The following is a 13,082-nucleotide window of genomic DNA, read 5'->3' as shown; positions in this document are numbered from 1 at the left end:
AGAAGGGGTAACCTTACCTCATTCCTGTGTCTTTTATTACTCACTGAGTGTAAAAATCCATTTACACTGATTTTGGATCTGTGGGTTGCATGCAGCTTGCCAAATGTGTTGTGGAACCTCATGGTGAACCCTTCTTTTACAAGTCGAAAGAAGGGTCACTTGGAACGGTTGAAAATTGTCTCCTAGTAAAGTGCTATTATAATGTTCTCCCTATGGGAGTACTGCACAAAGTCTGGACGATTAGTAGTCTTCTGATGTTGTCCAGGCCCATCCTCACTACAGTAAGGCCCCTGTCATGCATAAAATGAGGCATGCATTTGTTTATCTAGTTGCATATAAGTTTCATAAGACTCTTAAATACGATATTGAGGAGGTGGCCTTCAGCTATGTATCAGGGAAACGTCTTTTGTCCACATTTAAGTGATGGCACTCAACAAGAACAGAGCCCAGAATGATACTTTATTTCTATATAGTCACTCTGTAGTTATAGTTAGGATTCCCAAAGATGGGAATTCCTCTGATTTTTGGTTGCTAATCGTTCTGCACCCGTTTGAGTAATCTCCACAAATCTTTCCAGACCTAGTCATTTGGCACCATGCATTTTCCATAGACTTGGTTCTTGCTTTTAGTGCAAAAACAGCTGAACGGATTTGGAGGACATTGAGCAAGAATATAGATTATGGTCTGTAGATGATCCTTCTTGGTAGCGCATGTAAGTAGGGTAAGTCTTTTTTAACATATAAGGTACTTTAACTTAATGATATCTGTTGCCACAGTCATTTTATGGTGTTTTGTGAAATTACTGCAGTACCTATTCATGATGAGGCATTATGTGATTGGCAAATGACTGCCTTTAGAAAAGGTAAAGGCGGCCCTGTTGTTTTAAAGCCCCTTTCCCTTTGTTCTGGGTTAAGGGCTTAGACATAGATATAAGATTTTATAATTTTCCCAGCCTTTTCCCACTGGAAGTGGTAAAGGATAGGGGAAAATTATATATAGTTTCTATATATTTAAGACATAATTCACAGAGTACACAGTACTATCAAGGCGGTACTGCAATACTAAAAGAAAAAAAATGAAGAAAAAGAATATCTGTAAACACACCACACCGACAAACCCACACCACTATAAAGCACACACCCACATTACCCACAAACCATTGGCATGAGACAGACACCACGACACCACGACCCCAGACAAAACCAGAGCCACACACTACCTACACCTATACACCACCCATGCACCCCACATCACACACCCCAACCCATCACCCCACACACCCTCACCTACACAACTCACCCAACACCCATGGCACCACAAAGACACCCCAGATTCTCAGAGGAGGAGCTAAGAGTCATGATGGAGGAAATCATCAGTGTAGAGCCACACCTATTTGGAGCACAGGTGCAGCAGATATCTATAGCTAGGAGGATGGAGCTATGGCGGAGAATCGTGGACAGGGTCAACGCCATGGGACAGCACCCAAGAACTAAGGGATGACATCAGGGAGAGGTGGAACGACCTACGGGGAAAGGTACGTTCCATTGCAGCAAGACACTAACTTGCTGTACAGAGGACTGGCGGTGGACCCCCACCTCCTCCCCGACAACTAACTGCATGAGAGTAGGAAGTCTTGACAATCCTGCATCCTGAGGGCCTGGCCGGAGTAAGAGGAGGACTGGACTTTGGTAAGTCAACTCTCTACTACTATCACCCCCCTACCTGCATGCCATCACATACCCTCACCCTCACTCTGCCACCTCCCACGCACCCCACCATCGCATCTCACTCATCCCAATGCCAAGCCCTGCATGCCCTACCAATGCATGGACATCACACACAGCCCTGCATGGACACCTATCACTAAAGCATGCACACTAGAGAGAATCAGCTAGCCCACCACATACCAACTTACACAAGTGAAAGCTGCCAGGGCAAATACAGCTAAAGCGGGTAAGCCACTGATGCACAATATGTCACACACAGAAACAATAACACATCATTTACATCCCCACAAGTGTCACAGCCAATGTCACAGGAGAGGAGGTGCCAGCAATATCCAGTCCCCCAACTGAAGAGGCCCACAGTGATGACAGCAACTCTGGTTGCCTGGATCTGGATGACTAACCTGGCCCATCAGGGACCTCTGGACAGTCGGTTACCCAAGCCCAGTCACAGACAACCACAGAGCCTCCCCCATCTGGAAACACCACCACAGCACCCACCCAGCGTACCCACACCTCTGTCCCCAGGACACGTCAATCAGCAGTGTGTCCACCTCTACAGGGACCCCGGGGCACACCTCAAACCCATGACAATCAGGGACATGGGGTCAGTGGCAGTGGGCTCACGGTTCAGGGGACCGAGGCACAGGACAACAGAGAAACTGGGAGGAGTGCTGTGCGCCAGGTGGAGGACAGGCCTAGGGAACCGACTCTCCAGGAGGAACTTGCAGAGATCCTGAGAGCATACCAACATTCCCAGGGCACGATGGGCCAGATCCTGGACAATGTGCAGGAGAACAGGTGGCTGCAGGAGGGACAGTACCAGGGGATCAGGGAGGACTTCCAGGCCATCAACACCACCCTGGACTCTATAGCAGGGGTGCTGGCAGACATGGGTAATATTATGAGGGAGGCAGTATCACAACAGTGGGCCCCTGCCACTAGCCAGACATTTGAACTGCCTTCCACCTCTGCTGCTGATAGTGGACAGGAGGCCCTGCCACAGGACTCACAGGCCACTAGCACCCCTCCGCCTGCAGAAGGAGAACCACCTCGCAAACGTTCCCTGCGATCCAGGAAGAAGCCAGAGACTATTGCCAAGACCCCTGCCAGGAAATTAGACTCTTCTGATTGTCACCCTTGTGCCCCACTCTGTCACCCTGTCCACCTTGAACTGCCATTGCTCCCCTTCCTATGTCTCCATGGACAATGCACCTGTGCTACAGACTGGGACTGTACCCTGGAATTTCCTCCATCATCACCCCATCCCATTGCACTTGCCCCTCAATATCTTGGCACTTCAATAAACACCCTTGAAAAGAATAGAAGTATGGAGTATGTCACATTTTTTAAGTATGTATAAGTTTAAGTTTGGGGATATGTCCCATTGCATAGAAGTCAGCCTTCACTGTTGCCAAATCTTCCACCTGGGGAAATACAATGTAGCTGCACATGTGTTTAATCAGGGCAGACAATACTCTGGACAGCACAATTGAGAAAATTGGCTGTGACATTCCTGCTGCCAAGTCCACTGTCACTTGGAAAGAACCAGTTGCCAGTAAATGGAGCACTGATAGAACTTGCACAAGAGGGGGGATCCCAGTGGGGTGACAGATAGAAGATATCAGGTCAGGCTCCAGTTGGGCACAACTCTGTGATTGTGGCCCTGTCAAGTCTATAGGTGAGGATAATGTGCCTGTCCTCCATTGTTGTCAAGTCCACCAGGGGTCTGTACACGGTGGTATGTCTCCATCTCCTATTCATCCGCAGCGGTAGCAATCTAAGGGACAAAAGAGTGAGGAGCTGGTCACAAACTGAACAATGGGGCAACAACAGTACGATGCATGCTGTCAAATTGTAATGGGTCAGTGAGAATTGTCCTGTATGTCCAAATTTAAACAGTGACGCAGTAATTATCCAGGGCCTGCCCCCTCACCCCCAAAATGGCATCCGTCTGCCCTGTGTGGAGGGACAGGTGGAAGTGAGGTAATTCTGCTGATGTTGTGCGCCGTTGCGGGAGGCGGTCGGGAACCGCTGTGCAACTCCTCATTGGTTAACATTGGGCCCTATGGGTTACAGTGGCCAATGGTGATGTACGCCAGCGGTGATGGTATGCACCGCCGCGGACGTGACCGCCATTCTCTGATATTCCTCACTTGCTACCTGACCTTCAACAGGAGAGGACCTACACTGCATGTGCTGCTGTGACCTGTGTCTGGAACCTACCATGGCTCGTGTGACTGGGGAAAGGCCCCCTGCCTTCACTTCGGCAGAGTTGGAGAGACTGGTGGATGGGGTCCTACCCCAGTACGGACTGCTGTATGGGCCTCCAGACCAACTGGTGAGTACACTGATGGCACGATGCATGTGGCATGAATCCATGGAGTGGTGTGTGAATGCATCGTGTAAGGGGGGTGGGTGGATGTCCCCAGGGCGGCGTACAGGTTGTGTGCTGGGCTATGTGTGTGTAAATGGTGATGTGAAGGGGTATGGTGGGCCATAAGTATAACAGGCAGGACTGTCTGACTAATACTATTTTCCTGTGTGTATTCCCTCTGCAGGTCAGCACCCATCAAAAGAAGGGTATATGGCGTGCCATCGCCAAGGACGTGCGGACCCTGGGTGTCTATGGCAGGCGGAACACCCACTGTCGGAAACGGTGGGAGGACCTGAGACGCTGGGCACGGAAGACGGCGGACGCACAGCTGGGGATGGCCCCCCAACGAGGAAGGGGTGCCCATCGAAACCTGACTGTCCTGATGGCCAGCATACTGGCGGTGGCCTATCCTGAGCTGGATGGGCACTTGAGGGCATCACAGCAGCCACAAGGATGTGAGTACCGTGCCCATCATTACAACTTACGCATGGTAGGGTGGTATCCGGGTGGGGGATGTGTGTCAGTGGTTGGCCCTAGGCCAGGCCTGACATTGCAGCATAGGTCCCCTGGTGGCAAGGGTCCATAAGGGATAATCCTGCTACCAAGCTCGTAGGCATCCACTACTGGTCAAGGCTGGGTGGGTCCCAGGTCTGCTGGATTTGCCGGTGTGTGCCGCTCCCCATGCCTTGGTGGCTAGAAATATCACTGGTAGTGCAATGCATAGTGCGTAGGCCTGTACCGTGTGTGTGAGTGTGCTGTGTACGCCAACGGTGGTGTTGGTGCAGCCATTGACCAAGTGTATCCTTTGTCTCTCTCCCCCCCTTTTTGTTTTGTCACCCTGTCCTTATGTGCATTAACATCATCTGACGGAGGAGCAGAGGCACCGTCAACGGAGGGAGCTGCATCCCACAGTACCCAGGAGGCGGAGTCCACTGATGCTGAGGACACCAGTGGGACGGAGGGCGAGGGGAGCACCACAGCGGAGACTGGAGGGGACAGTTCAGACCCAGATACCTCCTCCGATGGAAGCTCATTGGTGGTGGCGGACTCCTCTGTGACCACCCCAGCTACAGGTACAGCCGCCACCCCCGTACCAGCACCGCACTCCCAGCAGCCCCTCAGCGAGTTGCCTGTGCCCGCTCACCCAGGAGGGTGGGCATCTCCTTCGACCCAGGCACCTCAGGCCCTGCCCCAGTCAGCCCTGCTGCCCTGAGTGAGGCGGCATTGACCTCCCGAGATCCATCTCTGTAGGGCAGTCAACCATTGTGAATGCCATCAGGGGCTGGCAGCCCAGATGCAACAGACTAATGCTATCCTGTAGGGCATTCACACTGGCTTGGCGGCCCAACAGAAATCAATCCAGGCTCTGGCCTCTTTTCTGATAGCAGCCATTGTCTCTGTTTCCACCCTCCCCCCTCCAACTTCCTCTTCCCAATCCCATTCCCCTCAACCGCAACCTATCCCAAGCACACAGGCAGACGAGCAGGCACACAAGACGACACACAGGAGTGGCACAGGCAAACACAAGCACCACACATCATCCCACAGGCACTCACACAAACACCATCCAGATGCAGACATGCCAACATCCACAATTTCCACTGTCTCCCCTTCTCCACTTCCCTCCCAGTTCCGTCTACACTCACACCTGCATGCACTACATCCTCACACACTACCAGCATCACCACCACACCTAGCAGAACACACACCTCACTGGCAGACACCTCCACAACAGCCATGCACACACCCCGTGTCCTCTCCCACTGTGTCTGCCCCCCCCAAAAGTACACAAATGCAAGCACTCAGACACCCAACAACCATCCACCTCACAACAGCATCCAGCCCATGCACCTGCACCCAAAATCAGCAGACACCTCCTACAACCACTCCCTCTTCCTCCATTCCCAAACCTTCTCCCTCTTCCTTCCCCAATGTCCCTAAAAATATTTTCCTATCCACCATTGACCTCTTCCCTACCCCCCTCGTCCTGCACGTCTGGCCAGGGTGGCAAAAACCCAGCCAAGCACCTCAGCCACCCAGTCCAAGGGCCTAGTATTCACCACACCCACTCTTCGTGGGAAAGGATGCAGGGCACATGTCCTGAAGGTGAAGGAGCCTGCACCAGGCAGCCTCAAGGATAAGGAGCCTGCCCCAGCTGCTGCCAGGAAGACCAAGGAGCCTGCCCCAGCTGTTGCCAGGAAGACCAAGGGGTCTGGGGCAGGCACTCTGGCGGAGCCCCCACCACCAACCATGGTTGTGCAGCCATCCGTGGCTGCAGGGGATGGGCTGGAGCTTCCCCCCAGCAGCAGCACCACCCAGTGGGCAGCCATCCGCGGGTGCAGGGGATAGGCTGGAGCCTCCCCCCACCAGCAGCAGCAGCACCACCACCACCACCACCACCAGTGGACAGCCATCCAAGGCTGTAGGTGATGGGCTGGAGCTTCCTCCCACCAGCGGCTGAAGTAGTACCACTACCACCACTGAGCAGCCGTAACCGCTGGCGGATGGTATGTGCAGCCTGGCCCCTGCAAATCCAGTGGATATGACACCCACCTGAGAGACTGTGACCTTGCACTCCCCAGGATCAAGAGCACAGGGCATGATGCCCCCTCCAGAACCAGTGGGTAAGACACCCACCAAACCCAGCCTCCCCAGGATCAATAGCACGGGGCACGATGCCCCCTCCAGAACCAGTGGGTAAGACACCCACCAACCCCAGCCTCCCCAGGATCATGAGCACAGGGCATGATGCCCCCTCCAGAACCAGTGGATAAGACACCCACCAACCCCAGCCTCCCCAGGATCAAGTGCACAGGGCACGATGCCCCCTCCAGAGCATGTGGGCAAGTCACCCACTCAAGAGACTGTGGCCTTGCACTCCCCAGGACCAAGCACAGGGCATGTTGCCCCCTCCAGAACCAGTGGTCTTGTATTATCTCCTGGCTGAGGTGCCCCCCATCCCGCTGAGGTGCCTGTCAATTTATCCAACTGATGCCCCTACAGTGTTCTCTCCGTGTTGATGCAGGTGACAAGTGAGGCCTTGGAATTTGGCCTGTGGCCATGTGGCCCACGCAAACTGAGGACTGGGCAGTGTCCCTTGAACTGTACAGTTGTAAATATGTGTAGCATTGGCTAAGTTATTTTTATACTGTGTTGATATTATTACACTCACTTTAGTAAATTCATTTTGTTCTTGCATTATTCAACCGATTTAGGGGGAATAACTTGTTTTCTTGTACATCTGGTTATGTGTATGGTGTGTGTTGTGCATATGTATGTCACTCTCTTTTTCCTCTCCCCTCCCTTGTGTGCAAGGCGGCTGTACTCACCGTCGTCATCTTCGCCGTCGTTGGTGTTTGTGGTGGAGCAGCACGTAGAAGAACATGGGGAAGACATGCAGCTCGGGCTCCATGGCGGCGTGGTTGTCCCCCGTGTCCCCAATGGTGAGTCCTTTCCCTTCTGAGCTCAGTTTCCGCCAGGCTTTTGATGTCGTTGGTACCACCCCGGAAAAGGTGGTGGATTGGCATGTCTTAATACGGTGGGCGGAACATTGACTTCTGCCTGGCTGTGGGCGGCTACAGCCATGGTGCCTGTTGTTTCCGCCCTGCGGTTGGTGTGGTAAAGTGGCTGTCTATCTGAGATCTATCCGCCATGGTCATAATTTGGTGGTAATTACCGGCACTTTTACACCAACCGCCAGGGTTGTAATGAGGGCCTTAATTTTCTAGCAGCCCAGACTGCCGGTGTTCAGAGCAGCCCGTGGACTGGGTGTTGGGAATAAGCGTGATGCACAGAGATTTCAGGCCTGGACTGTGGAACAGGCAAAGGAAAACTGTTACACACTTTCCTACGAGACCGGCAAGCTGGTGCGTACCAGCTGTGGCACCGAGATTTCTAGCTTCGAAAGGTGGCGCAGTGGGACTTCCAGAGCATGATTAGCAGTTGTGCTAGTTAACTAGACAACTTTCTTTGAGGATCTGGCAGCTTTCTATGTGCATTGGCTCTTTCTTTTGCCATGGCAGTTCGACCACTCGTCTGCCCCCTCAGCTTTGTTGTTTTGTACCTTGTTTGGTTCCCCGAGCAATGGCCTTTCTTTGACTTAATTACGGATTTTATTTTAGTTTGTTGTCTCCCTGGCTCTTGTCTCATAGTAACCCATGTTTCCAGGATTGGTATTGACCTGGATTTCCTCTACCTTTATATCTGCTTCTTACGACTTTTACTTAGGTTCACAGCAGCCTGCCACTTTTAGCTAGTAAGCTGAAAATCTTATACTGCCAGAGTTTGTAAATGGTACTAAATATCTCTGTATTTTGTGCACTCTGTTTTTTTGGAAATACGTTCATTAGTTTTGTTATAACATTACATAAGCAGTGAACAGTGCATGCGCAGTAAGCACTCATGTTCCCACCGTAGATCTTCCCTGCTCCCCCTCTCGCCCCTGCTGATTACACAGTTTATGTATGCCGCCGGCATCTCTTCCAGCACAGTCTGTTTTATTGCGCCCTCCACGGAGGACTTTATGGTGATATCTATAACATACGTAGTCTACTTTTAGCCTGCCTTTGAGGGGCAGTCTTTGAGATCACAGTGGTGAGTGTGCTGAAGTGCGAGAGAAACACATCTGATGGGATTGGCATTATGGTGATCTCTTATGTCTCTGTTGCCGATAGCTCCTTTCCTCTAGTATTTAATTCTGCTTTTAGTATTTCATATCGTACCAGAAGAACCACATTCCAGGGAGTGGAGCAGATAGACATCAGACTCTGCTGTACACTATTTATAAATGCTTACATTAGGGCAGGGCCTATTTATCTTGTCACTGCTCATGGTTGAAAATGGCATTTCATTCAAATGGATTTGTTGAGTCCATAAGCACATCCTATGGCCTCTACCGTCCTAAGAACTTGATAAGTTGCTTGGTTCAGGGGTAAGACGTTGGGTGAAATTATCACTTTCTGGAACCGTTTGCGTATTATACTAAAAAGTTATATTTTCTTCTAAATATCCTGACTTTCTGAAAAGGAGTCAATGGATAACCGAACCTGAGAGACCTTTTATGAAGAGGTGAGTATAAGTTTTTTTATTTGTTCATTAACTGTAGTGGTGAAAGACTTTCTAAGGAACATCGAAACAAACTTTAATTAAGTAGTACTTTTCGATGTATTGCAATACATTTTGATTATTAAATATTGAACAATATTGTAAAATAGCCCATAAGTCCAGGTGAGTTGAATGCACCTTGAAAAAACATTTTCGAAAAGTAAGTTTAGTATTGTTGTTTTTCTTTCAGATAATCCTAAGCGATTTGAGCAAAACCTTCAAAGGGACTTTAGGGTTTGGATGGCCTATATCATCCAAGAAAGATTTACAACGAATGTTAATTGTTCGTGTTTATTGACTCACTTTTCAAACTCTAAGCTATTTGGCATTTCAGAACTTACCATGACATCCAGTTTCCCATGTAAACCCTCGTTTTACACAGTACATGGATAAGATACTAGTGGCTGTGGATGCTTCAGTGCTCCTTCTTGCAAGAGCTCTGGACCCAATAGCCCTGGACTTGCCTTATGTCCATTTTGAATACTACTCCTTTTGTGTGATTATCACATCCACCTAGGTGCGTAAAGGGAATTGCAAAAGTTAGTTGAGTTATGTGTAGTGAGTACATAAAAAGGTTGTCTGAGAAGCATCTTTATTCCTGGGGGGTATGGCGAGTGGAAATAAGCGTATGATGTGGATCATTATGACGTGCATCTCTCTTTGAAACATTTGTTGTTTGGTGAACGGCTACTCATTGTAAGGATTTTTACTAATTTGGGGACTTCTCAGAGACCTACTGACTAAAATTCAGAAAGAGGGAAATTCACACACTTGTCAATCGTACCCTGGTCCTTTTTTAGAAATGTAAACTCTATGTAATGGTGACTGACTAATGTTGCTTAGTAATGAACCTATATGTGACATTCTGAAATAAAATAGCTACTACCACTAGGAAATACCTTTTTCTTTCTACTAGCTAAATATTCCTCTGTCCAATGGACTTCTACTTCAGTGAGGATCTTTGTAAAACTCCCGACGTCCTAGCATTAACCTGGAAATATATAAGGATTGATTATGTTAACACTATTATTGTTTGTTCATAAGAGTGCTTGTCTCAGGAATAAGAGCTGTGAAACGAAGCTCCCTTTTACATGTAGGTGAAAATAAATAAACAAATAAATCTACAGTAACGCTGCGTAATTTAATAATATTGTTTCAATGTTTTGTTAAATGGTGGTGTTTTTTTACATGTCCGTTTTATCAGATATGTTTCGAACATCATTATATGGTTTGCAGTTTTGTGTGCTGTTTATGTTTATTTTCTATTATGAATGCAGTTTTGATTACCTTAGGTACATACAATATTGAGTACAAGAATTTGAAGAAATAGTTAATTTTCCTAATCCTGAGACGATCTTGTTAATAGTGAAGTTTTGGAGACTCCCTTTCAACCAAGTTTCCTATTTCAGATTCGATATCTGTTAAGAGTTTCAGAATATCCATATCTTGTTTGGGAGTATGTCAGAATAATTTTCATAGAAGTAAGGTTATTACAAGGATTACATAGTGATGTGAAAATGATTTATGTTTTTTATTAGCCAATGTTTGTTTCTCATTTCTTTTCCAAACTTCTTAATGTAAGCAGCATGTAGCTTACTTGCTCTAGATGCGAAAAGGGCCATGTAGTTCTCTAAGTCCCAAGTTTGATGATGTCAAGATAGGTCTTTGTAACCTTTTTGTAGTAATCTGAATAGCAGCTTGATGAAGCAGTGTAGTATTTGGTATACATTGGTAACTAGGTTAGATTTCACAAGAATTTGAGCCATCAATATATAACATTAATGAACAGTACTCCCACTTTGCAATGTAGCAACTTGTGAGCAATACATTCGGCCAAAAATGCAATATTGCTCTCAAAAGTTTGATTACCAGAATGCAGCCGAGTACTGTACTTAGCTGTTACTAAGCTCATTGGCAATCACCCCTCTAACAAGTAATGTGCATGTTGGTGTGTCTGGCTGTACTGAGAATCCAATATAGCATAAGGACACATTGTTACCTGTACCTGTAATTGTCCAGCGCAAATGCATCTCAAAGGATTCACACCATTAGTGGTATATCTCGGTATGACCCCGGGCAAATTGTCCGTGCTTTATTAAATACTTAGGGTCCTCACTTTCAATATCCTGATAAATCAAGCGGGAGGCAGGTAACAGCAGTTATTGGCCCCATCAAATTATTGTTTTATGTGGACAATGCAGACTTGTGGGGTTATACCTTGAGTCCTTCCCTGCTATAAGCAGGAGAAGTGTCCCTCTGAAAAGCATACACACATCTGCACAGTAAGTCCAGCTCTACATATTATTCGCGAAAAACTCATAATTCCATATTATTATTATGGGCCTAGAAAGCTAAAACGTGTGCACTGTGCAAAACAGCACTTTGAATTAATGTAGCTGATGCACTAAGTGTTGTGAAAAATGTACTGCCACAACAGTTGATGATCAACTACTATGGAATTCACAAATAATTCCTGCACTCCCCCTGCCATTCTGTGAGAGTAGTAGTTCTGGGATTCTAGGCGAATTCTATTTACTAAAAAAGCATAACCTTTACTAAATATGGTGTTCATCTATGCACGTCTAAATGATCCTATGCATAAGGGTAAAATGTACACTGCGGCGAAACCCTACCGATTTTCGGTGGTCTTATTCTGGATAGGGCCTTACTCCTGCAGTTGCCCGGAAACAATCTCCAACCCTATCCAGGAGTGTAAAATAACCTTATTAAGTGGGTCTCAAGACTCTAAACCTCAGGCCATAGTAGTTTTCTTCTATTTTCCACTCAGCATATTAGTAGAGGCATATGTAACTCGATTATGGATACCTAATGAAAAATGCAGTTCTTTCAGGTGAGTAGTAAGGCGGTGTTCTGTGAGCCATCAGGATTTGGTTTATTGGAATTTGTGATCTTAAAAGCCTATACAAACTGCTTTGAAAACATTTTAGACTTCAACTGTATGTTTTTATGTACACATCATATTAAACAATGTAGATGTGTGTGAAGTTACGCATAATTCCAATGAGTATTACAGTATAATATTCTAATATTTAATTCTGTATTTGTTTCTTAGAATATTTTCGTTTTTGGATGTAGTTACGCTATGTCGTTGTGCACAAGTCTCCAAGGTAAGGAATATTATCACAAGCAGAACCTTGTTTCCTTAATTAACTGTTTTTTTTTTGGTTTCTGAAAGATACGAACCATGATAGGTTATCACTACCCTTCGATACAGAACTGTGCGGACATGATTTGCTTAATTGTATCACAAAAGGCATTGCTTGAACTACGAGTTTGGAATCTTCTATCAAAGCTAATCAATGTATTTCTATTTTAACATAATTGTATACATCCGAACCAGTTTTCATTAAGGAAATCTATGTCTTGCAGATTTCAAAAGCCAACAATAATGATATTATAATCCAAAGACACAGTCAGTCTAAAAGTTTGAAGGATTGTCTCATGCTCAAAACATACTATCTCCTGGTCGTAGATCATCCCAAAATGAATTAGTCTAACAGCACAATTTGAATGAACAGTGATTCTTATGTGTTCAAATTGTAAAGATGCTCATAATGATTACCTTTCCTTTATGTCATTCCCTCTTAGGCTATGAACCACGATGCTTTGTAATTACTTGAATTCTTATTTTACTGTTTATTAAAGTTATTTTTTGTTGTGTTTGAAACCTGATGATGATAGTAAAGATGCTATGTTCTGCTTTTGTGTTTTCTGCACCGAAGATTTCTTTCTTATTTTAATTGGATTGGCTTTTGAAAGCTCCTGCTCATGGAGAGGAGAATATCCTCTCACTCTTAACGTACAGATGTCTGAGTCTCCGTGCGTGCCACTACTGCACAAAGGAAATCCTCTGATGG

The 13,082-nt window shown here is 46.9% G+C and overlaps 1 protein-coding gene across 1 annotated transcript in view; it reads left to right on the top strand.

Annotated features, from left to right (window-relative positions):
• The window catches only part of FBXL2 (F-box and leucine rich repeat protein 2), a 403,194-nt gene that overhangs the window by 73,670 nt on the left and 316,442 nt on the right, over positions 1–13,082 (top strand). Inside the window, exon 3 of the mRNA XM_069214254.1 lies at positions 12,278–12,332. Within this exon, the coding sequence (XP_069070355.1) occupies positions 12,278–12,332 (55 nt within the window). The remainder of the gene's footprint in view (positions 1–12,277; positions 12,333–13,082) is intronic.

Source organism: Pleurodeles waltl, chromosome 2_1, assembly GCF_031143425.1.
Source record: "Pleurodeles waltl isolate 20211129_DDA chromosome 2_1, aPleWal1.hap1.20221129, whole genome shotgun sequence".
Lineage (NCBI taxonomy): Eukaryota > Metazoa > Chordata > Amphibia > Caudata > Salamandridae > Pleurodeles > Pleurodeles waltl.
Note: the sequence above shows the minus strand (reverse complement) of the source record. Positions and strands in the feature narration are given on the sequence as shown.